The 23789-nt window shown below is 41.7% G+C and overlaps 1 protein-coding gene and 1 non-coding gene across 2 annotated transcripts in view; one reads left to right on the top strand and one right to left on the bottom strand.

Annotated features, from left to right (window-relative positions):
* Window positions 1-2306: 2306 nt before the first annotated feature.
* Window positions 2307-2425, bottom strand: LOC145397362 (5S ribosomal RNA). The gene has a single exon (XR_013896942.1). It is a non-coding gene; the product is annotated as a 5S ribosomal RNA (ribosomal RNA).
* Window positions 2426-3990: 1565 nt separating this feature from the next.
* Window positions 3991-23789, top strand: part of LOC145397250 (uncharacterized) — a 43050-nt gene continuing 23251 nt past the window's right edge. Inside the window, exons 1-3 of the mRNA XM_080270446.1 lie at window positions 3991-4059; window positions 6592-6726; window positions 12318-12434. Of these exons, the coding sequence (XP_080126572.1) occupies window positions 4050-4059; window positions 6592-6726; window positions 12318-12434 (262 nt within the window). The 5' untranslated portion in view covers window positions 3991-4049. The remainder of the gene's footprint in view (window positions 4060-6591; window positions 6727-12317; window positions 12435-23789) is intronic.

Raw genomic sequence — 23789 nt, forward strand, 5'->3', positions numbered from 1 at the left:
TATATGGAGAAGAGACAGAAATTTAAAAAAAGGAGGAGGAATTATAATATTAACCAAGAAAAATCTAAAAGTCAAGGAAATAAACCTAGACATACCATCACAAGTAGAACTGATTGCAGTAGAGATCGACACATCTGAAGGTAAAGTAATTGTAGCCAATTTGTACATGCCACCCAGATCAAACACATGGGAAAGAGACGAATATGAGGACCTGGCAGAGAGTACAATTCAGAGTATAAGATCATTGCTACATAAAATGGAAGAGAAATCGGAAAGAATTATACTAACTGGGGACTTCAATACAAATATAAATTGGAATACTCTAGATATAAATAGCCAAGAAAGCTGTTGGGACCAAAAGCTCCTGGATCTCGTACAAGAGTTTTTCTTAACGCAACATGTGAGGGAAACCACTAGAAAAAGAGGACTTGATGTACCTTCAGTGCTAGATCTAATATTTACTGGGCAAGAAAATGACATTGACAGTTTAATATATCACCCTCCACTCGGCAAAAGCGATCATGCAGTACTAAATTATAACTTCAGGATAGCATATGACATAGTAAACAGCAATGACAGTTACAAAAAGAGCCTAAACTATAAAAAGGGAAATTATCAAGACCTAAAGAAGTATTTCTTAGAAGTTGATTGGGAAAATGAGCTTAGAGGACAAGATTTAAATGCCGTATATAAAAATTTTTGTGAATTTTATGAAATAGGAGTCCAGAAGTACATCCCACAGCACAAAGAAGCAGATAAGAAAATACAGAAATGGTTCAATACAGAATGTAAAAAATCAAAAGAAAGAAGAGATTTGTTGTGGAATAGATACAGAAGACACAATAGTGAAAGGGCGTATAATAATTACAAACAGGCAAGAAACGACAATACAAGAATAAGGAGGGAAGCCCAAAAACAGTTTGAGGAGGATATAATAAATAAAAGTAGTGATCAACCAAAGCTGTTTTACAGCTATATCAGAAGCAAAACCAAAGTAAAAGATATAATACAATCCATTACGGACGAGGGAATCACTTATACACAAGAGAAAGATATTTGTGAAGCACTAAATAAGAATTTCCAATTAGTTTTTACAGAAGAAAAAAATTTTGAGAGGGACTGTGTGGAACACGCATGTCCACACATACTACCAGATATACAAATAGCAGAAAAAGTAATACAGGAGGAGTTAAGTAGATTAGACAGAGGAAAAGCAAGTGGTCCTGATGAAATTTCATTTTGGGTGTTACGAGAATGTGCAAAGGAGTTAAGTAAACCATTATTTTTAATTTTCATGAAATCCTTGAGTCAAGGGAAACTACCTGATATTTGGAAAAAAGCAAATATAGTCCCCTTATTCAAGAAAGGAAATAGACAAAATCCTCTCAACTACCGACCAGTATCACTGACCAGTGTTGTAAGCAAGGTATTAGAAAAACTTATAAGAAAAGCTTGGGTAAATCATCTAGAAGAACACAGTATGATAACAGAAAGACAGTTTGGTTTCAGAAAAGGAAAATCATGTGTTACTAATCTGTTGAGCTACTATGAGAGAGTAACAAAGACAATACAGGAAAGGGAAGGATGGGTGGACAGTATCTATTTAGATTTCAAGAAAGCTTTTGACACATTACCACATCAAAGACTTTTATGGAAGCTGTACCATCAAGGAGGAATTCGAGGCAAACTGTTTTGTTGGATGCAAGACTTTCTCATAAAAAGAGAAATGAGGACAGTACTAAGAGGAAACTACTCATCATGGAAAGAAGTGACTAGTGGAGTACCACAGGGTTCGGTGCTGGCACCAATCATGTTTTTAGTGTACATAAATGATATAAACAGTAACACTGGAAATGAGAGCTATCTGAATATGTTTGCAGATGATGCAAAAATACAAAGGAGAATTACTAGCACAGACTCTTGTAGGGAGCTACAAGAAGAATTAAATAAACTTCATGAATGGAGTAGTACATGGCAAATGGAATTCAATGTTGACAAGTGTCATGTAATCAAGTTTGGTAAAAGTGGAAAAAGACCTGATTGGGATTATAAGTTAGGAAACAAAACCCTATACACATCAGAAAGAGAGAAAGACCTAGGTGTGATTATCAATAACAGACTGTCTCCGGCTGACCACATCAGCGAGAAGGTACGGAACATGTATACACTGCTTGCAAATATGAGAATAGCATTCATTCATTCATTGCCAGACGCCATGTATCCCAAACAGGGTGGCCAAGGGCTTAGAGTTAATTGTTTTACAGGGAGGGGCACTAATCCTCCACCAACCCCACTTGACGTAGGGATGCCAACAGCATCTGGTGTTCCCCGGCGGTCACCCATCCAAGTACTAACCAGACCCAACGTTGCTTAACTTCGCTGATCAAACGGGAAGCGGTGTACTCAACGTGGTATGGTCGTTGGCCAACGTGGTATGGCCGTCACATACATAAATGAAGACATGCTAAGAAGGATAATAACATCATTCATTAGACCAACCCTGGAATATGCATCAAAAGTCTGGAGTCCTCATCTCAAAAAGCATATAGACAAGATTGAAAAAGTTCAAAGGGCCGCTACAGGTTGGATACCAAGCTTAAGGGACCTAAGCTACGAAGAAAGACTAATTAAACTGAATCTACCAACACTACAGGAGAGAAGGAAAAGAGATGACATGATAATGCTATATAAGTGCATATCAGGAAAGGAGAAAATAGACATAAATGATTACTTAACATATGGAGAAGCATCAGCAAGAGGACTCTGCAAAAAACTGCATAAGAAGAGAGGTGATAAAGACGTAAGGAAATTCAGTTTCCCAAACAGAGCAATTGATCAATGGAATGCACTACCGAATGAAATAGTGTGTGCCAAAACAATTCACAAATTTAAGGATATGTACTATAAATATGGTTTAAGACACGGGACAGTACGAGCTTGACTCATTCCTGTAAAGATACAATTAGGTAAGAACAATTAGGTAAGGTAAGAATAAGCTTGATAAATAACTCTTACGATCGTTCACAAATTTGTGAACGGTTCACTGGCTTGTGAATTCACAAGGACCCTTGTGAATGTTCACAACTAATGATAAATACCATCCCTGATATGAAATGCTTGCTACAAAGCTGGTGTAGGCTGTCGCTCCCTCTTCACGGCACCTATCCACTTATGTCGCCTTTCCTCATTGGCTGGAAACCTCTAGAAATGTACCCCACTTCCACTTTTCTACCTTGGCTTACAGCCGAAGGCACAGCAGTGGAATACCATTGTGGAATCTGCAATTCTCTCACTGCAGACTTCCGATAATTTACCGTAAACAAAAGTCACATGACTCGTGACTTCACATGGAAGAGATGTATACTGTTGTGTTCATATTTCTCGTAACCTCTCACAAAGCTCCCTCTCATTATTTTATTTATTCTTTTTTTTTTTTTTTCAGGATGCCCTGAGAGAGTGCCAATTCAAAGGCCACACTTCGTTGAACTGAAGGTGATTCTAACACCAAGACTAGAGCGTTTGCCACCACCACCAGTAGATGATGGTGAAAGTGCGGCTGCTTGGGAATTTTAATGTTGTTGGTGAAGTAGAAAATTTGCGATGTAAAATTAGTTATATTCTAAGTATTTTATCAATATTTTAGTGAAATTCTACTGATGTGAGCATTGTTATATATATATATATATATATTGGGTCTATTATGCTCATTATGTATCTAGTAAACTGCTAAGATGCTTTGAGCAAGTTTAGCGCTTTTGATAATCTAATCATTACCATCTATAGCAAATTTTGATGCCTGCTGTGTAAATTTAGCAGTAATATAGAGATTTGTTTTAACTGTTTTAACAATGTTCCAGAAATCGGCGGATAAAAAAAAAAAACGGGAACTTCGAATTTAACAGCATTTTATATAGCGTTCTCTGACATGACTCTTAGCAGCTAACGCTTAATTCTGCAGTCTGGATTCTGAGGCACTGATGCTGAGGGTGGGTTAGGATGACTAGGAATTGTGGCTGGTTTTAGCAGTTGTACACCTCATTTTTTCAACAATGACTGAAAGTAAGTTCAATTGAGTGCTTACAGTATGGTCGTACTGAATAATGACCCGTATAACATTGACAGCTTTGTTTATTGTGAAGTGTATAAGCTTCTTGCATTGCTTCACGATGATGATGGATCTTTTTGTTGTAAATTGATAGAGGATGTTATTGGTCGAGTTAAGACGAAGTAACAAACTACACAAGAAAGTAGATGGGTTGGAGGAAGAACCGTTAATTATTGGGAACGATACTGCTGCCCCTAGGGTGAAGGTTGAGGGGGGTTCAGTCAGTTTCAACCAGTATTGTTAAGATCTGTAAAGAAACCGAAGTTAAAATATATTCGAGCATATTGAACCAAGCCCTCATCAATCCCGTGAGAGGCAGCGTTGTTCCAAATAATTGCCCAAAAACTATACATCAGCCTTTCCCTAGAGATATGTGATTTATATGTACGGTACTGAATTGTAAATTATATAGGATTATTCACTGTAAATTTGAGCTTAGTTAACAGAGCCAGGTTCACAATATTGTTCATTTTTCTTTTTCTCTTGCACATTAGGATTCCCCAAACAATGTCATTCCCAGTCAGAACTACTGGTATTTTCCTTTATTCAGCCCACACTCAGCGATGATAACTGTAATGCACTGGTATTATTTTGGAATATTGTATTTACATTTAACTTAGGTTTGGTTAGGAAAGGTGGAATTTTTTTTACTTTGGCTTACAAACACCCAATGTTGTCTAGTATGTTATGACATTTTCTCAGGATGTAGTACTGGTGTCGTATACACGGAGTGACATGCTGGAAGTTACCACTCCCTTCTCTGTTTGGCCTAAATTAACCTAACCTAACCTAACCGTATCCTAAATCAGCCTAACCAAACCTAACCTTTATTCATGAAATGACATTTCCCAAGTTGCCAGTATATATATATATATATATATATATATATATATATATTGACCTGTAGTTACCTATAGGTCAATAAGATATGCAACTATCTTCCTGACACATGTATTTTATAAAATGTTGGTGATAAATGGCACAGTTTTTGAGATAACAAGCAGATACTTTCAGCACAAACTCGTTTGCATGCGCACTGATTGGATCAGTATCTTCAAGCTATGTTATTTGTTTTTTGGAGGACTTAGGCCTAATTATCATGTGCTGGACATGGGGCTATGTGGCTAGGGGAAGGAGTGGTTGGAGAAGGTTTAGAGAGTTGTTGCCTCTCTTGACACTGAGAAAGCTCTCCCTCTGTGCTAAGGGATCTTTGTATGCAGCATGTGTTAAGAGTGTAATGCTGTATGGTAGTGAGACCTGGGCAGTAAAGGAGGATACCAGTAATCATTGGCTCACATGTACAGAAATGACAGTGGTTAGATGGATGTGTAGTGTGTCCTTAAATACAGGACCTTGGGGGTGTGGGATTGCAATTGAAGAGTTGAGAGGAAGGATGGGACATGAATATATTGGTGTTGTGATGAGGAGGGGTAGCTTGAGATAGTTTGGGCATGTTGAGAGGATGGAGGATGACAGTTGGGTGCAGAAGGTGAGAAGAGTGAATGGTGAGAGTTGGGTGGGATGAGGTCATAGAGTGTATCCTCAGGGATAGGGGACTGAATAGAGAGGCTGCCAGAGATCAAGCAGCGTGGTGACCAAGGCCAACGCATGCAAGAATGTTAGAGCTTTTATAAATGATACAATAAGATATGAAACAAGAGGGGATAAGATCAAATCTAGGACATGTTCTGAGATGTGAGTCAATTGATACATGATTGAAAAAGCTATTTAGAGCAGTCAGTTCAGGGTATGCTGAAGGAAAGAGTTTCAAATGTGGGTTATTAGCCCAGAAATTGAAATCACCATAAATTTTCAGTCTACCAGATTTACAAGAAAATATCATATCATAAACATTGGAGAAGCTCATTAAACCTGCTGACTACTGCTGGCATTAATCACTGCAACGAGTTGAGCCTTCCTTTGGCATTGAGCTGTGTGACATTATAGTGCCAAAAGCTCCGTAATGAATTTGGGGAAGTTTGGACAGAAATGCATTCATTTGTTATATATACAGTATACTGTAAGTTAATTTGGATTTAACCTTATATTCTATACTGCATACCTTTCATCATGAGTGAATGAGCATGAATAGCCAAAAATCAGTTATTTTGAAAGACATCGGGATTTCATGATAAATCTGCACAAGGAAAAGGGTCATGTTTGGGTGGGAAAAAAAGGATCAGGTTGATGACAGTGTAGTTCTCCCACCTTTCTGTTTTATCTCTCCCTTTTTCTAGATCCTACCTCCTTATCTTTAGGTAGGAATTCTTGCCATGTTTCTGGATCGTAATTCACCTCATCTTTACATGGGGAAAAAGGGTCGGAATGGTGGTGACAATTATGAAGATAGCTCCCACATATTTGTACTTTGTTTCTATAGTTCTGGATCCTACCTTACCTGTCTATCGTTGAGGAAATGGGTCAGGATGATGGTAACTACTGTATTGCTGCTGCTAATGATAAACTAAAGCACATTATAATTACAGATGAGAAAGTCTTGCGTCAAAACCGTGGCCTGGGAACTCTTCTGGCTAACATAGGGGCTGGTAAAGGACCATCACTTATTACTCCTCCTCCTGGAAACAGAGGCAGTGATGGTGGCAGTCCACCATCGCAGAAAGGTGAGTTGTTGAAAAAAATACCATAAATAGCTTCTTCATGGTAAGGTCAGAATTGGACATCAGTGTGTGTTTTAAATGGCATACGAGACTTTGTAGCTCTTCCTTCGACGTGGTTTATTTACCATTTTACACACCCTCTTCTGTCTTATTTTCTTTCAATCTTTCCTCTTCCTTCTGCCAGTGGGTTACTCCACACTGAGTGACAAGCCAAATGGTTTCTTGTACACCAGGAAACCAATTACTACTGTACACTAGGTGGTAACCATATAATAGCGCCTGGTGGTTAGTGGCTAATAGGAGCATTCGCACGACTAGAGAAATGCCAGATATCACCGGTATTTTAATTTTTTGGACGGAAAATAAATCACATGTCGGGCAATGATTGAATGGCCTTTTTCATGCATCTTATATATTGTAAATATGTAAATATTCTATTTCTTCTCTATAAAACAGTGCTTTGTCAATGCAGCATGAAAAAATATAGTAATATAAAAATATTTCACAGCAGCTGCAGCCTGGTTTATGCATGCATAGAAATATATATGTATATCTTTAACCAACAATAATAGGTAGTTATAATTCATACTAACACATTAAACTCCCTGTGAGTAAGAATAAAACTTAATTCACTTCAAGAAAGTATGTCGATATTTAGTTGATGCCTCCGGTACAACAAGTTATTCAAGCAAACCAAAACAGTTGTGTCTTTCCTTGCTCTGTGACCTACTCCATCAGCTGGCTTGCTTCGTACGTCTGGCTGTGCCAGGCTTCGATACGCCGTAACATTTTAGAGTCTATTAAATATTAAACTATGGATAGACCATATTTGCCATTTTTTGTACAAGTCAGATTATATACGAATCATACGCTTTTTTTGCTTCTTACAGTCCAAAAACAGCCTTATTGACAGATACTGTCCTAACCTTCTTAGGGAAGAATATATAAATATACAAATTTTTAGGCGATATTTTGGGTGAAATAGTACAAGTAAGAGTAATTTACAATTTTTAAAAGGTATTTGCTCAACCAATATCGTAAATATCGATCAGAAAAAGAACACTGAAGTTTAACTAAGACCCCCTTAGCCCGTCAAAATGAAAACGAGACATGGTTTCTGGCAGTGTCTGGCAGATTTTCCTCTTCGCGCGAATGCCCCTATTACAGCACTCCATCTCTCCGTAAACACTCACCCACCCATGCCTCCCGCCGACCCACCCGCCTATCCACATGCCAAACCACCCTTCTTACCCAGCTCCATTCACTCTGCCACCTCATTCACCCATTTAAACCCGACTCATCCACCAAACTCATCCTATCCAAACCTAACTTACCAACCCCTCCCCAACCACCCACATATCAAGCCACTCACCCACCCAGCCCACCAAATGCATCCACTCACTAACCCATCTACCCCTACAACTCACCCAAAACCACTCCACACACAACACCTAACAACTCCCCCCCCCCCACCATTACCACTGTCCACCCACCCTGACAATGCACCAGACTACCACACCCACCAACTCAGCCTCATCAACTCCACCCACCCAACCAACTGACTCACACACACACACACACACTCTGTAGTTCACAGTGACTTCACTCCCTAATCATCCTCAGTGGTTGTTTATCCCCGAGGAAGATTGGCCCCAAGTCTTACGAATTACTGTTTCATGGTTGACTGTATAATCATTTAACAGTATGAACAGCAAGTATTATTGAAGCTAGTATAGTTATGGTATTAAATACTGTACCAAAGTATTTGCACATCAGAATTATTGCTTATGGGATGGCATATCATGGTATCTTAATGGAAATACATCCATAGTATAGCTGAATTAAAGGGTATATGTTGAAGATACAAGTCAGTGTACTGTGCAGGCTGCTATTAGAACAGTACTGGACACTTCCACATCTCATCCTTCCCCTTCACCATCCCCAAATCCTCCCTTCTTCCTTTCCCACCCTTCTGCATCCATGTGTGGGTGGGTGGGTGTGTGCATGTGTGTTTGTGCGCGCATGTGTGTGTGTGCTCGTCTCTGTGTGCCCATGTGTGTGCGTGTTCTTATCTAATTGTTTCTTTACAGGAATGAGTCAAACCCGTACTGTCCTGTGTTTCGAACCATTTTTGTCATCCATGTCTTAAAATTTATGAACAGTTTTGGCACACACCGCCAAAAAACATTCGATTGAGGTACATACCACCCAGTGCACCGCAGACAGGCTTAGTAACCTACACACCTCTAACAGGTGTACAGTTGTCCCATGTGGTCTGGTGGTTAACCATTGCCCTTAGCAAAGCTTGAAGAACTCCTCCTTCTCCTTCTGTAGCTGCTGGAGCTGGGCGATGAGTGGTGACATGCAAAGTGGTGGTGGTGGCCTACCCACTTCAGGAGACTCCAAAGACAGCCACAGACTTACAGTGTGTCCAATGGAGACTCATCAGCTGTCGATGTGCTCGGTTGCGGTTCTAATTGTGAAGGCAGGAAACGAGGTGGTGGTGGTGGTGGTGATGGTGGAGGTGGTGCGAATGGGCTAGCACTCGTGGGGGTTGCAGGCTTGAAGGAGGAGTCGATCCTGGTCTGATGATAGGACTGATGATTCTACTGGAGGATGACTGTGCAGGACTGCTCGCAGCTCTGTTGCCATGCTGAGTGGCACCAAATCCCTGTCACTGTGTGGGTGCTTGGTGTACTCCAGCACCCCCTCCAGATTGGCACGAGGGGCACTGAGATGAGGGAGTGAAGGAGTTGTGGGGGCTGCAAGTCAGAGTCCTCATCCTCATCCTTGTCGGTCTCACTGTCCTCTTTCGTGCCTCATAGGCAACAGCGACGATTTCCTCATCAGACATGGTCTGATAACAGGATCACTGTTGTCGTCGTCCAGCCAATCCCTCATGTTGTTGATGTCCACCTGCTTCTCTGCTGTTCAAAATCGGCGGTGGAAACTATCCCCCTCAAAGTTGTGCTTGGCTTCGATTCCCTGGAGGAGACGAGACCAATTGCTTTCAAGGGTTTTCACGGAGACTTCCTTCCACGTGTTCGCCCAGTTGAACACTGCAGACTTCAGGTTGTGATGCCAAAGATTCTGCAAGGTCTGCTCCCCATGTGTGTCCTCGGCCCCGTCCTCATCCTCTAAAACCACCATTAACTCATTCAGGAACCTCCACCGGTACAGTCTCTTGGCAGCCATGATAACACCCTGGCCCATTGGTTGAATCAGAGCAGCAGTATTAGGTGGCAGAAATATGCTCCTAATCCGCCTGTTATCAGCAACCAAATCCTCCTCAGACGGATGCATGGATGCATTGTCCGGGAGCAGGAGTGCCTTCACCTGGTCACGAGCAACACCAAGGACCTCCATTTGATAACTGATAAGCTCCTTGACGAAGTGTCTGTGGAACTAGTCTCTGAAGATCTTGACAGCAAAGCAAATCTTCACAGAATGGTACCACACAACAGGCAGGCTATCCTATAACCCACGGAGACAGTGTGGTTGTTTTGCACGCCCAGCAACAGAGGGTTTGAGGCGGTGCATCCCATTAGCATTGGCACAGCATAAAACAGAGACACGTTGTTTGGATAACTTCCGACCAGGCACAGTCTTCTCCTTATCCTCTGCCAGGGTGTTGGTGGGCAATGAGTGGCAGAATAGACCAGTTTTTATCAGCGTTATTTACTTGAGCAAGGGCAAGGCCTTCGTCCTTGATCAGGCGCTACACTTTCTGGCGAAATGAGTATACTTCCTCCACTGCCGCGTCCAAGGCCTCGCTGTGTGCTTTATGATCAGTAAGTCTATGGCAAAGCTTGAAGCGAAGGAGCCATCTTTCGGAAGCCCTGAAGTCATGTACGTTGTGCAGACAGGCAAACTTCTTTGCTGCAGCCTTCACCTCAGTCCCATGCACTAGCACACTGGCAGCACGTTGGTGGCGAAACCACATCAGTCTCGACTGGTCAACAATGGTGTGCCAGGCCTGGGCCATGACCTTCCTGTCGCCTCTATGTGTGCTTTCGCTGAAGTCCTCTCCTTACTGCAAAAGCTTGTCCTGTCACTTCGTGATATTGAACAGTTTTGAACGGGCTAGATCGTATTCCCGCAGTATACATCCTGTAGTTCAGCCCACGTCAACCTTGCTCAATATCACGCTGGTTCTCTAGAGTCAAAATCTTCCTCTTCCGCTTCTCAGGTGATGGTGAGGCCATCATCACACACCTGAGAATGCTGCAGAGGAGGGCCACAACCTGAAGAAGGTAGGGGACCACCACAAAAGCAGCTGCATTCACTGCCATACTTGCAAGCGTTACCACTCACAAACGAGACAAAGGCGGAAACTGAGGTGTGGACTTGTAAGTGGCAAGCAGTACGGCGCTTCCATATCGCACCCCCACGCTTGCATCTGAGCACAGAGGAAGCCAAACGCGGCAAACTGACATCTGCATATAAAGTTCACTTCCATTTGCCCATGCAAGTTATCACGTGATAGCAACATTGGATGACCAGTACATCACTGCCTCAGGCATTGTATGACTAATGTGGCCTGCCAGACGACTCTAACCATTCGGAAGGGAAGCAGACAGGCTCTCATAGCGGAGAGTTTCCTCACTAATCCTGGAGGCCGGGGGACTCCCGCCATTTAATGTAGAGGTGGATGGCTGCTTTTACCCTACAGTTACTTGTAGCATGCGGTCAGTGTTACATGCCCGGTGGCCATGTGGAAACACAGCTCCCAGTGACCGGGCAACTTTGGACGTTCGGTAGAGAAGCGGATGACCACTCTCACCGAACATGTACTCATGGCTAGCGGTCTGTGTTACAGGCTCGGTGGCAGTTAGGAAAGACTTAGCCTGGTGGCCGCGTGACTTTGGACATTCAGTGGGGTTGCGTACGGACGTTTTGACTGCTTGTGGGTTATGGTTGTTACTTGGGTACTGGGGGTTTATTGGGAGTGATCTGATGAGCGCGTGATTCTGGCCATTCAGAACAGGGGCGGATGGACATTTTTAGCTCGGTTTGTGGCCATGAACAAGTGACTGAGGAGATGCACATGCGTGCGATCACTCGCCACCGGGGCTCACGAAATTCTCAGTAAAATCGCAAGGCTTCTAGCAAAGGAATATTCCTTTGCGTCGCAAAACCGCTGTTCGCTAAAGTATAATTTGTGAAACTAGTGAGTGCACTGTATTTAGCTTTGGATAGACTTTTTGAACATGAGAGGTTAGATACAGCATTGTGTACATAAACCACATCATTACAAGTGATCCTTCAAAAGTTTAATACAATTACATCTGTGGATAGAATGGGCTTCGGGGGGAAAAAGGTAAGGGTGATTATAATATGCTATTCACCCTGTTCACTAAAATACATAATTGGATTTTCTCCCTACGTGTCAAGTGGGGTTGGTGGAGGATTAGTGCCCCTCCCTGTAAAACAATTAACTCTAAGCCCTTGGCCACCCCGTTTGAGATACATGGCGTCTGGCAATGAATGAATGAATGAATTTAAGGGGTTGATGGGATAGGGTCAGGATTATGATGATATCCTCCCACCTTATTTACTGGGGTGATGATTATGATAACGAGTATGATTTACAGGGAAGTCAGGTGTGTCACAAGCAAACCAGGGATTTGATCTCAGTGCAGGAGGATTCTCAGGTTGGGATGACTTAAACTCTGGAGCTGTGGGAGGAAACCAGTCCAGGAGTGACGAAGGTATTTAACCTTTTTGTTGTAGTATTAGTTTATTACTGTATTTTTAAGGCTGCAATTTCTCAGAGTTAGATGATGAATATACAGTATGGTATAAATAATCATTGGATAGTTTTGAAAGTAATGAATACTGTGCATCAGTTTTGTTAAGGTTCCCAAAATGCTTGTGCACTCAAGTATTTCTTGTATATTTAAGTTATGTGGTGCCATATGCATGCTTTACTGTATAGTATTATGTAAATTTATGTGATTGTATATGGTACCTATCATAAAAAGTGCAGAATAAATGCAGAGTTGAATCATTGGCTGATGCAACGCCAAATGAAAGTTTCTATCCTTCAAACTTCTAAAATTTATCATGATAAATATAGTTTATCAAACTTTTATACTCATACCTGTATCAGAAATTAGTAGCTCTATGTTTTGTGTGTGAAATGATTGATATTATAGGCAGCTGCAAGGACTAGATGATGATGATGATACTGTACAGTCTTGGCAGCACTGACATCTGTGTGCTGAGTACCCTAGTATTTTGTTTGAATAAAACCACTTCATTACCTTCTCCTTTCAAAGAGCTGTTTGCAAAGGATGTCCAAACCTTTGAAGAGAGAGATATGCTCACAGGGGTTACTGTAGACCCAGGAGTTATACAGTGTTTTGGGCAGTTCCAATCTTTTTTTTATAATTCGGAGGAACTTCACTCAGTGAATGGGTTAAATCCAAGCTCAATTAACCCTTTCAGTGAATGAGGCACCCTTGAGGAATTTACTGTGGCTGGCACCTGATGGTTGCTGGGGGAAGTCTTTCTAAGTGAAATGGTTGAAAACTCGTTTAAAAACCCTCACAGTGTTTGGCGTATACACAGAGCATTAATTATGGTTAAATCCATTTGATTTTATTTGGGTAAGGAAAACCTCCCCCAGTGAAAGAGTTAACCAATTATTAACCCTTTCAGTGGTTGTGGTACTCTGTGGAATGAAAGTTTGGCTAATGTCAAATTATTGTACAGTGGGCTCGCACAGTACGCAAATCGTATAGTACGCAAGTGACCAAAAATAATAACCCAAAAACTTTGATTGCACAAGTTTAGCCCACAATACACATGTCAGAGGCAAGGAGTGGCACAAAAATGTCATTTTCCCTGGGTGTGCAACCCCCACCCACGCACAAGGGGCCCATCATTCATGATGTAGATGCGCAGAAATTCCCCAGGCATTCTGCTAGCATGATGGAGGGTGGCACAGAACTGTCTATGTCAAGGATAAGCAAGATTCTTGCTGCTGTGGATAAGCTCAAAGAAGAAGTGAAGGAACACGAAATCAGCCACCAAAGAACGGAGGAGGTTCTCGTTACTATCGACAAAGCCTTCCGCTGGTACACAGACAGGCATAGGCAAGATTTTAACAGGAGGCGGCAGACACTCATAACAAGTTACACACGGCGGCCTCAAGAAAGTGAAAGTGAGGAACCAGCCACATCATCTGGTCCTGTTCTTGTAGAGGAAGAAGAGGATGCAATGTCAGTTGTGTCAGCATTGGATTTCATGGGGTTTTTGGCCGAAGTGACTGTGTTACAGGCTCGTGGGGAGGGTGCTTAAGAGGAGTCTGAGGACAGGAGTGTTTGTGTGGCGGTGGGTGCGGCACTGTAAGTGTTGTCGTGCCTCGGAATCTCTGTTATTAAAGTCCATCAGGCCTATTGTCTACTGTTGTTTAAGGTGACTGACCATATTTTTGTTATTGTAGCTATATCTGTAGTATATGTTTGAAAAATTTTCCCTTTATTATGTCTCTAAGGGTAAAAAAATGTCAAGGTATGAAGAGGTACCACCCATATGTAATTTTTCCTATATGATTATGTATTCACAGTGAGCGATTTCACAGTGTGCGAGGACCAGGACCGCCCATCCATTTGCGTACTGCGTGAGCCCACTGTATTTGGCTGAGGGAGATCTCTCCCCTTGAATGTTTTGCTAACAGTAGAAGACTAGTGATGGGTAGTAGTGCTTAACAGTGGAAGGTTATAGCATTTTGTGGAATACATTTTTATTTACAGTGTAACTGGTGTATAGCATTGTTTATGACTAACATTTTATTGCAGTCTTTATTCATTAGAAAACACTGATGACCCTATACTTTTCTACCTAAAATTAGAGTATGTACAGTGAGCCCCAAGTTTCGCATCCAATTGGTACCATGAGGGTAGCGCGAAACCTGAATTTCACGAGCTGAAAAGTATCAATTCATTGGAAAAAAATCTGATTGGTTCTAGAGCCCCTCCCAAAGTCCCCTTTTTTGCTCACTTTTGAGATATAATTCTCATAAAACAGGATTCCAGAATAATTGACAACCACATGAATATGATAAAAATGTTAAGAAACATTAGCGTATGCACTGTGTGAGGACAGGAGTGAGAGAGAAAGACAGGTTTTGGGATGAGCTAGGTGAAGTAGTGGGAGAAATGCCCAGGGGCTATAAAGTGATCGTGATGGGGGATATGAACGGAAGAGTAGGCACTGGTCCAGAGGATGAAATGATGGGTTGTTATGGAGTACCAGAAGAAAATAATGGGAAGAGACTAAAGGATATGTGTCAGGAGAGGAGGTTGTGCATTTGTAATTCTTAATTCAAACACAAAGATGCACATAAATATACATGGTATAGAGGAAATGGGGATCGTGTGGAAAGAAGCCTGATTGATTACGTGCTCGTAGAGAGGTCGATGATGGGAATGGTTGCTGATACGAGGGCTGTGAGAGGACGATGTGGTGGTCTGTCAGATCGTATGATCTTGGTATGCAAGATCAAGCTGAGAGGAGTGAGTTGGATCAAGAGAGAGAAGAGCAGTCAGAGAGAAAGACTGAAAGTTGAGAAGCTGAGGATCAAAGAAATGGCAGATGATTACAGGGCCAAAGTAGAGGACGAGTTAGAAGTAATGAACTGGATTGAATTGGATCTGGACAGACTGTGGAATGCATATAGGGATTGCTTAGTTAGGAATGCTAAAGTGGTGTGTGGTGTGGCAAGAGTATCAACAAAAAGAAGGGTACAACATGATGGGATTGAGGAGGTTGAGAGAGCAGTGGAGGAAAAGAGAAAGAAGTGGCTAAAGTGGTTACAGGATAGGGGTTCAGTTGAAATAAGAACTGAGTATATCGAGAGCAAGAAGCACGTAAAGAGACTAGTGAAGAGGAAAAAGGAGGAGGTAAATGATGATCTGGGAAAAAAATGAATTTGAACTACTCCAAAAATAGGAAGTTATTCTGGAAAGTGGTTCAGAAATGTAGAAGTGAAAGCAGAAAGAAATGTGATGGTGTGAAGGATGCAGGTGGTAGGTTACTAACCCATGGAGATGAAGTAAGGACCAGGTGGAAAGAATATTTTGAAAGCCTGATGAATGGAAATAAGAGAGAGCAGAGTGGCTATAAACATGGTTGGTTTTGGGGGTGTGCAGAGAAGGAATGCAGTGCCAGGAGACGTGACACTCGCACAGATGAAGAGGGCTGTGAAATGGCTGAAAAATGGGAAAGCAGCTGAGGTTGATGAGGTGTAGGCCTATGCAGAGATGCTGAATTGTAGTGGAGAGATTGGAATGAAGTGCTTGTTGGAGATATGTAAGAAGGCATGGATGAGTGAAACTGCCTGCAGAATGGAAAAAGGCTGTGATTGTACCCCTGTACAAAAATAAAGGTGAGCGAAGTAAGTGCAAGAATTATCGTTGCATAAGTTTATTGAGTGTGGTAGGGAAGGTGTATGGAAGAATTATCATAGAGAAAGTAAGAGAGATATCAGAAGTCTTAGTGAGTGATGAACAGGGTGGCTTTAGGACTGGCAGAGGATGTGTGGATCAAGTGTTTGCAGTGAGACAGGTAGCAGAGAAGGCTTGTGAGAAGGACCATAAGGTGTTTATGGCATTCATGGATCTGGAAAAAGCATACGACAGAGTAGACAGAGAGGGATTGTGAAAAGTTTTGCGCATGTATGGTGTAGATGGTAAGCTGTTAGGTGCTGTCAAGAGTTTTTATGATGGTAGTGAAGCATGTGTAAGGGTTAATGGGCATCTAAGTGAGTGGTTCACGATCGGTGTGGGCGAGCGACAAAGTTGTGTGATGTCTCCTTGGTTGTTCAATATATATATGGATGGGGCGATGAGAGAAGTAAAAACATGAGTAATGGAGAGGGATGGCGCTGGTAATGAATGGTGGTGGATGGAATATCTCAAATTAGTTGTATGCTGATGATGCAGTACTACTTGCAAGTACTGGACAAGAACTTGGTAGGCAAGTGCAGAGTTTTGCTGATGTCTGTGAGCGTCATGCCTTGAGAGTAAATGTAGAGAAGAGCAAGGTGATGGTTATTGAGAGCAAAGGTGACTCCCAGTGTGATGCCACAATGAATGGAGAGAGACTGGAATTGGTGAGAGTTCAAATACTTGGGTACAGTGATAAAAAAGAGAGGAAAATGTGCAAAAGAAGTTGAAAGTAGAGTGACACAAGGAAGAAAAGTAGCTGGTGCAATGAAGGCCTTGATAAGAAACAGATGCTTGAGTGTTGCAGTTGCACGAGATTTACATGAGGGAGTGTTAGTGCCAGCTCTAACATATGGGTGTGAGACTATGGTGTGGCATGAAAATGAAAAGTCAAGAGTAAGAGCAGTGGAGATGGGACTGCTGAGGAATGTATGTGGAGTACAGAGGGTGGATAGGATATGAAATAATGTGATTCATGAAAGATGTGGAGTGAGGAAGTCGGTGGACACCAGAATCGAAGAGAGTGTCCTGAGATGGTATGGTCATGTGGAAAGAATGGATAACAATAGAGTGGTAAAAAAGGTATACCTGAGCGAATTTGAAGGAGGGAGGAGGCGAGGTAGGCCAAGGAGAAGGTGGAGAGATATGGTGGATGCGTGTGTGAGGAAGAGAGGTTTGGAAGTCGGTGAGGCTAGGGAACTGAAAAGAGATCGAGCTGGCTGGATGAATTTTGTGAGAAGTGCGTGATCAGGGATTTTGGTACCCCTTGTGAGCATGGCAGCGTCCGGATTGACTCAGTCGGATACGCTGTGTGAAGCTGCAGAATGTGGTGAATGTTTTTGGCATATCCAGTGGAGCGAGGATACCGGGGACTTGAATGATGAGTGAATGGAAGTGTGGCCTATTTGGATTGGGCAAGTTTGTGCTTTTTGGACATTGCTACTCCTCACCCTGCCCATGGGTGGGAAAGGAGGTCCGGATAATGATGATGATGATGATGAAATAAATGGATCACCAGCCAGAAAAATCTTCGCCTTATCCTCTTACCGAATACATTTTACTCTTCACACTGACTCAAAATTCACGGCATTTTTTTTTTCTCTTCTTGCTTCCATCCTTGAAACTTCCCGGTATTTCACTGTCACCACTCTTACCTGGTCCTCTAGTGAATGAAAGGAAGCCATATTACACTACATGTAGACCACATCAGAACAATATTTGAACAAAGGGAAAGGCAAAAAAAGTGACTGTGGCTGTGATCACTACCTGAGCATCACACATACAGTCTCACAGCTGGCGGGAACTGTGAAAACATCATGGCGGACAACAGCTGACAATTGCCTTGCCCACCAGTGTCACATATATTGATGCGAAAGGTAAATTCTTGATCATGAGACACAAGTTTGGGCTTTTCTGCGAAAGGTAAATTCGTGAACCCAAATCATGCGAAACATAAGGGCTTACTGTACTTCAGTCTCCCATCAGATTGTTCTGCTGGGCTGACTCTTTGGAAGGTAGTTCACCTCCCCTGAGTCATTGTTTTATAACTTATGGAACTTGTACCTCATATGAAGCTTGCAGACCTTCATTGTACCTCATATAAGGTCGCAGTGTGGCAAGGGTTGGGTTATATTACAGTCCATTGAAAATTAGTGGAATTCGTGACATCACTTCTCAGTGTGACTACATACTGTATTTACATTTTGTTACTGTAGGTATTGTTATGTATTACTGAAGGTTAATTTTGCAATACAGAAAGTGTTTGTCACTGCACTTGTGTGTGACAGCTATATTAATCATTTAAAAATCATTAGGATGGGTAGTATGGTGTTGAACCTATGCTGAGCAGCCTGTTGAGTTTTGACACTAGATGACTAAGCTGTGAACCATAAGGTCTGCCCACCTGCCAATTGGCCAGATGTCACATACGATGACCCAGATCTGTACCATCACTCGTAAGAGTAAGCACCACATAGGTTAGCAGTGGACTGCAGCTGGCTGGACATTTTATCTGGATGGGGCATCCACTAGCATGTCTGTAGCCACAGTGTTAACAGTTTTTGCCACAGTATAATGTACTGTAGTATAATTGTAGCTGTGTATGTGTGTGTGTGTGTGTGTGTGTGTGTGTGTGTGTGTGTGTGTGTGTGTGTAGTGCAACCGAAACTGGAAAAAGGATTTTGGTGTAAGGTGGCAGGAGTGTTGCAGTTGGGTCACAGATGGGCCCATTTCTATTTCATGTCCATTGATATTTTCTAAGGGAGTGTTTTGGTCTGTAATAATTGTACTTGTTGGCTTTACATTATGTGGAACTTGCTGAGTTGGGGTTATATTCATCAGTTTTGACCAGCAGGAGGGACACTTGCAAAAATGGCCCTCATTTGAAGTCAAATATTGCACAAAATCATGTTTTCCTGAACAATATGCACTGTATATCATTGGCATCAACATATGATCTGTGTGCAGTGGTGCAAAATTTATTGAAAGCAGATGTACAGTTTCTGAGCTAGTCGTGTGTAAGTGAAACAGCTCCTGGCGGTTTGGGAGGGGACATCAAATTGTTGAAAGTTGTTCCTCTTCAACACAGTTATAGCACTTGAAGTTTGCAAACATGTGAGAATATAATTTGGCACCATTGGCACTGGTGCTGAGTTGTGAATTCAGCTGTGTAAACAGATTCCCCATACATTCAGTCATTCTGTTGCTGTTGTGAAATTAGTGAAATAGAACCTGTGCAGCTGCAAATGATTGAGATTCAAGGGCAAAGCCAGAGAGCCCCATGCAGCAGCAATTGTGCAGCAGCCTGGCAGGGCAGCAAGGCACTTGGTTTTGTACTAGGAAGGTAGCAAGTAATGATTATGGTTTGGATAGTGGGTGATTAAGCAGATTCAGAGAAATGTATTATAATATGTGCCCCAAATAGTTCAAATGGATAGATCAAACCCACCTCCTGAAAAAAGTTCAGTATGTAAGTCTAAATCTTCCATATCAAGTTATGGTCATAACACACTGATCACTTGGTCACAATGCTTGCCCCCATCGCCAAACATTTTGCAGTTATACGTATATCCAGTTATGTAAACATTCTTAACTCACTCCCAGTTCCCTGGAAGATAGTGGACTGCCAAAGAGTGGCTTGCAGTTCACTGGTTCATGTTCTAATGAGCCTGGGGCAACAATAACAACGACATTTTCCACAAATGCTTTTGTACTGGAATACCTGTAAATGTTTGTGAACCAGTTATACCTATGACTTGTAGGTTAAAATATATATACTAAATTTGGCTATCTGTGTCTGGAATATGCATCTTCTACAGTTCATTTGTTCAAGTTCATATACTGCAGGGTTATTCAATTGCCGTAGAAGTAGGGCTGCATAATGAAACTCAGATTAACAAAAGGGCCATACATTATTTGCCTGTATTGTTTCCCTTTGTCTAAACTCATATACAGAGAAAGAAACAAGAAATTCTTATACTGTAGTCTTTGCCTTTGCATTTTGCACTAAATACATAAATAAGAAAAATGCAAACCTTCCTGTTTTATGCATGTTTATTTGTTTAGTTTTATTCTCCTAAATTGGTCAAAGGGCCAAACAAAAACGACTCAAGTCCCGGATTTGGCCTGCAGGCTGCCAGTTGAATAGCCTTGATCCACAGGTTTATATGGCTGTTAAGTTGAAGTCCAAATACAGGTCTACCTATCTTTACGATCGGTATGCGTTCCTAGAAATGCAATCGTATACGGAAATATCGTACAGCGAACTTAAGGTTTAATGGGAAAACTAGGGATGTGTTCCTGGGCTCATATTTAAGAACAACACCCATACAATTGATCTAATATGCAATAATAACGATGCTTTATGTGCTGCAGTGCATCTGAATTGCACATGAATGTACATTTGCAGATATAAAGATATGAAATAGCATAAAGAACAACATGAAATACGGTACAGTATGATGAACAGGAAAAATAGTAATATCCTGGGCACTGACGAACACAGACGCATGGAATTTGTAAGCTGAACGAGCGCGCGGGTGAGACTGGGCAGTGATGCAGTTTTGGGACAATTCGCCATCGAGTCAATTCACCGTCACAAAAATAACGAGATAATTCGCTGTCATTAAGGAAGACAGCTATGGGTGATGCTAGAATAAAATTAAAAGGTGACTACATTGAGGAAGAAACAAGTTAATTATTGACTAAAGGTGCAACTAATAAATAATATCCAAAGCCTACGCTATTGAAAATAGACTTTGATGGATCCCCCTGAAATATAGATATTAAAGTACTGTATTGATTAATTAATAATAATTATATTTATAGAATGACAGGGAATCGTTCATGTTTTGAAGGTGAATTGCCTGATGCCGAATTGACTTGATGGTGAATTGTCTCAGAATCAGTGATGCTTGGTTGGCAGAAGCACAGGAAACTGTGTGTGCGGGGTGGGTATGCCATGCAACTCTCAGGTGATCTGCCTGTGAGCAGAAGATTTCTCCACATCACCCATCATAAATGTGGGGGAGCACAATTGTAAAATGAACGATTGGTACTAAAAAAGAACGATCGTAAATGTGAAATATCTTAAAGTGAAACATTGTACAACAAGGGAGACCTGTACATATTTTCACCTCTGATGATCCACAGTTACGTGGAAGCAATGTTCTGCTGTCCACTTTGTGAGAAGGGTCACTGTAGATTTGGCTGGGGCTGTTCTGAGTCTGTTTGTGGTGAACCATTCGTGTAGTGTGTTGAGGTAAGGTTGGAGGATGTGTGCGGCTGATTTTGTGTTTTGGTGCGTACATGTAAGTGTTGTCATCTGCATAGGAAGCTGTGTGTATCTGTGGTGTGTGGAGTGTGGGTATGTCATGCAAGTGTAGGTTAAAGAGTGTAGGGAACAATGCAGATCCTTGGGGGACGTCGTTTGTGAAGTATCTGATGTTTGATGACAGACTGGCAAATGATACATGTGCACATCTGCCTGCAAAATAGTTTGCCAGCCATCTTTTTGTGTTATTGTGCATGGTTGTGTTGAATATTTCGCTCTTGAGGTTGTGGCACGGGATGGCGTCAAAAGCTTTGCTAATGTCTAGTGTGACTAGTGTGACTAGGAGTGTTCTGTGTGGTGGCCTAGTGGAATTGGTGCCATCAAAAACTCTGTGTAAGATCTGTAAGAAGAGTGTTTGTGGAGTGTAACAGCCTAAAACCATATTGTGATGGGGCTAGGGGGATGTGAGATGTTAATAATTGTAAAACCAGTCATTCAGTGACTTTGTAGGGGGTGCAGACAAGTGTGATGGGGCTGTGTAAGGAAGGTAACGTGGAGTCTTTGTTGGGTCAGTGACAAATACTTGAGGGCAGTAGCTCATCAGTGCCGTGCACCACCACAAATGCAGTGGAGATTGGAGGATCCATCTCACCCACTAAGCTAAAGCATTTAATTTTACAAAACCACTACACTGAAGCACATGATTGTAGAAAGCCTCCATCATGCTTCACAAGAGGGGATTCCTATGCATTCTTAATGTCTCCAGGATTCCCCTCTCAGTCCATTGTAGGTGATTCATGTTGCTACATATAGGAGGAATAACCTGCAGCCTACCATTGTATAATGTTAGTGAGACTGGGTGGTGGGCGGTCAGTGGGAATGGTAAGGTATGAGAGATCTCGTGAAATTTATGGGAGGTTTCTCAAAATCCTGTGTATAGGTTGAGTTGTAAACACCCTCTACCTGATGGTCAGTGGCTGAGTAAGAATAACCCTTCCATCTTCATTGTGCCCAGCAGTGGCAGAGAGGACTTTTGAGGTGTTTTATAAGGGTACTATCTGAGTCACAAGTCTGTGGCAAACTGGATGGTACATAATGTAGGATATGACAGAAGTTTACTGTATGCCTTTGTGTATCTAACTGAAAGGGAGTGGTCAGACTATAATGTTACTAAGTACTATATTGCCTGTGTAACTACAAAGGCTGATAAAGTCTGTGGACCCAGATCATCCGAACTCAGCTGGCCTCCATTGCTGTTGTGTAGGAGGAAAGTAATTTATTGGCTTCACAAAGTCTCACATTTTTATTATGTAAATATGAGGAGAGGTTGCAAATTTTGAGGAATCATTTAGATGACTTCTCTTCTTTGTTCATAAATAACTCCTTGATGCATTATGAAAGGACTTTCAAAATGTAATAAAAATTATTGTTACAGTGGACCTTCAGTATTCATAACAGCAAGATAAAGCCAGGGGTAGGCAGGACTGTTCAAGGACAGGTTATGCAAGTACTAATCTCTTTCCATAGGTTGTGTAGGTTAAACTCTATCTTTGGAGTATTTAAATACAGTATTCTACTGTACACACTATCCAGTAATTCCTCACTGAACACTGTAGAAAGTCTTCCTGAAAAGTTCCATGTTGAAGTGTGGATCTAAACGAAAGGTTGTTTTCATCAAGAAACGTTACTTCCTCCAGTATAAGAAAAGTAATTCAGGGTTTCAGATAGATATCACAGTGTACTTGATGTGACTGGGTGTTTCAGTGTGTTACCTCCAATCGGATTGAGCCGGTGAAGGTTTATATCCAAGGGATGGTTAGGGTTGATTGCCCATGTAATGCCACTTAGGGATGAGTGAGGCTGGTCACTCTCATCTTAAATATCAGGCCCAACTGCCAAGCCCCAGGCTCCTACCTTCCTCATGGGGCAGTGTACGGTAGGATTGGATGATGGATGGATGGATTAAACTTCATAAGCAGTTTAAATAAGTGCTGCATAAAGATACTGGAAATACAAGTGTGAGTTGTATCAACTGTGGCTCTTGGGAGCACATCCTGATTCTTAATCATTTACAGTGGTATGTTTTTGTTTGAATGAACCATACAGTCTTGAGATTGTATTTTTATTGGCTAAGGAATTTTTCCTGCACCTCGTCCATACTAGTCTGTTGCATATGGCACGTAAATATATTCAGCAATAGTTCTACAGTACAGTATTTATACAAACTGTATTAGTATTAGCCTGCTGTGTGCCGGCAGACTTGGAACCCTCAAGGAGCCATGGTGCCATCCAATTTTCACCCCCCCCCCTTTTTTTTTTTACTAGATAGGTTAGAAATGATG

The sequence above is a fragment of the Coenobita brevimanus genome, chromosome 40 (assembly GCF_032717465.1).
Source record: "Coenobita brevimanus isolate Jiangsu-jjx chromosome 40, ASM3271746v2, whole genome shotgun sequence".
Classification (NCBI taxonomy): domain Eukaryota; kingdom Metazoa; phylum Arthropoda; class Malacostraca; order Decapoda; family Coenobitidae; genus Coenobita; species Coenobita brevimanus.